The sequence below is a fragment of the Penaeus monodon genome, chromosome 15 (assembly GCF_015228065.2).
Source record: "Penaeus monodon isolate SGIC_2016 chromosome 15, NSTDA_Pmon_1, whole genome shotgun sequence".
Lineage (NCBI taxonomy): Eukaryota > Metazoa > Arthropoda > Malacostraca > Decapoda > Penaeidae > Penaeus > Penaeus monodon.
Window position 1 is genome coordinate 23,762,142 of NC_051400.1, and position 2,287 is coordinate 23,764,428.

Here is a 2,287-nt window from a genome sequence, read left to right on the forward strand (position 1 = left end):
CTAGATGGATAACAACAGAATAAGGCATGGAGACCTAGCTTTAAAAGATCAGTATTTAGTGCTCATGCTGCTTCTTATTCCAGGAGTACATGTTTGTCATCTTGCTAACCATATTTTTACAGAAATAATTGAATAACATTGGCAAAACTGCTTCTTGTACTGTATGTTTTTTCTTTGAATTATTATTACATAGCACGCTCTTATCAATCTGTAACAACAAAAATCAGATTCCTCCTCTTTTTTTTTTCATTTCATTTCATTTCACTGCTATATGGATAGGTATGAAGGGAATTTTGGCATTGATTAGTAAAGATGGAGGCTTAGAACTTTCAGGGATGAAAGTAAATGGATAATGGTGCACTTTCTCCACTTGAACACAGTATTGATGATTTTGACATTTTCCGGTGATTCCAGGCAGAAGGGTCCCCTTAAAGCTTTCAAAGAAATAGGGAGAGAAACTAAGATGAAGGATTTGTAAGTCAACTTTGTGTAATGTTGTTTATATTGTTGGCAAATTGTATTTTTGTATCTTGTATTTGATTATTTATATGATACTGAAAGTTTGCTTATACTAATTTAATTGTTTTTGCCTTTCTTCAGGTCATCAAAAAACCCCAAGGTTTCTGGGGAAACCAAAGGCCAGAATCCTCACAAGATGAAAAAAGACAAAGAGATCTTAAAACCTTACAAATTATAAGTATCTGAAAAACATTTCATTAGTTTTAATGGGAAAAGTATGTTCTATATTGCTTATGTGTTAGAATGAAATAACCTTACCTTTTTATAACTTTGTTTTATAGTGTTATAAATTGTAATGCTTTTTGTTTTGTTTCAGCACGTCTCATCAGATTCTGAGTTTGACAGGGATAAATTTCACTAGGCAGACAGTCATTGTAAGTAACTGTGTATTTTGCTTTGGGTTTTCTGTTGATATTGTATTATGTCTGACATTGAATAGAATCATAATTAAAGAAACTGATTGTAGCAAAATTATATGATTATTTATTTTAATTTCAGGGATTTACTGAACTAACATTAATCCCATCTAAGGACAGCATCCGATACATCTGGTTGAACTGTAAACAATGTTGTGTGTATCGTGTGACTCTGAATGACACTCTTGAAGTACAGTTCCAGTACTCTGATCCACTTCTTGAAGTATGCCAGCAAGATTCCAAACAGTAAGTGTGGATATGTATACTGTATGAAGCATTCATAATTGATCAAGGAGTATGATTTGATGTTTAAATGTTTAACAGATACAGCATTTTCTTATAAGGGAACCTTGTAAAGAAAGTAAATATAGATCTTTGTGTAATTCATTTGCAGGAGGAATCTTGAGTACCTCAACAAATCCCAGCTAACAGGGGTTACTGCAGTAGACCCAGAGATAGGTCGAGGAGAACTTGTTATAACAGTTCCCTTAGAAGCTCAGCATATGATCCAGGAAGGGAAACCTTTACGTGTTGGAGTTGAATTTTCCCTGGAAAAACCTCAGTCAGGTTTGCATTTTGTGGTGCCTAACACAGAAGGAACATTAGTTGAGGTAATAATGTGCATGTGTTTATGTATTTCATATTCATTTTGTTCACCTGTAATTTTGGTTTATGTTCCAAACATTTTGCTGTAGAAAACATTTTTATATTTTATTTTCAACTATACTGATATAGATATTTGTTTTCAGAAAGGGGCACATATGTTCACATATGGCAATGAAAATAGTGCTCGATTATGGTTTCCCTGTATTGATACTTGGAGTGAAGTATGCACTTGGAGACTGGAGTTCACAGTTGATGAGTTTATGACAGCTGTAAGCTGTGGTGACCTCTTAGAGGTTGTCTACACACAGGATATGAGACGGAAAACTTTTCACTACTATCTTTCAACCCCAACATGTGCCCCAAATATTGCTCTTGTTGTTGGGTAAATGATTAGACATCCAGTTGTTTTGCCTTTGTCTCTTGTTTTGTTGAAATAAAGCATATTACTCTAATTTTGTTTCAAATAATATGTATTTATATTAGTGTCATCTGGGTTTATTTGGACAATATGGATGATTTGTTGAAATGCTAATACATGTAACACTTAAATCACTTTTTTGTCAATATAGTGATGTATGATCTGTCTATTCACAGACCGTTTGAGATATATGTAGATCCCTTCATGAATGAGATCACCCATTTTTGTCTCCCTAATTTGCTGCCTCTCATGAAGGCAACAAGCAAGTACCTTCATGAAGCTTTTGAATTCTATGAGGAGCTTCTTTCAACGAGGTGAGGCATATTTC

General features: G+C 33.9%; 1 protein-coding gene across 3 annotated transcripts in view; it reads left to right on the plus strand.

Annotated features, from left to right (window-relative positions):
- LOC119581822 (transcription initiation factor TFIID subunit 2-like) overlaps positions 1–2,287 on the plus strand; it is a gene marked incomplete at its 3' end in the record, with an annotated part of 14,016 nt that overhangs the window by 3,044 nt on the left and 8,685 nt on the right. For all 3 annotated transcript variants that reach the window (XM_037929955.1, XM_037929956.1, XM_037929957.1), the window contains 7 exon segments: positions 415–474; positions 601–693; positions 839–893; positions 1,018–1,181; positions 1,330–1,546; positions 1,685–1,923; positions 2,136–2,273. In XM_037929955.1, the coding sequence (XP_037785883.1) occupies positions 464–474; positions 601–693; positions 839–893; positions 1,018–1,181; positions 1,330–1,546; positions 1,685–1,923; positions 2,136–2,273 (917 nt within the window).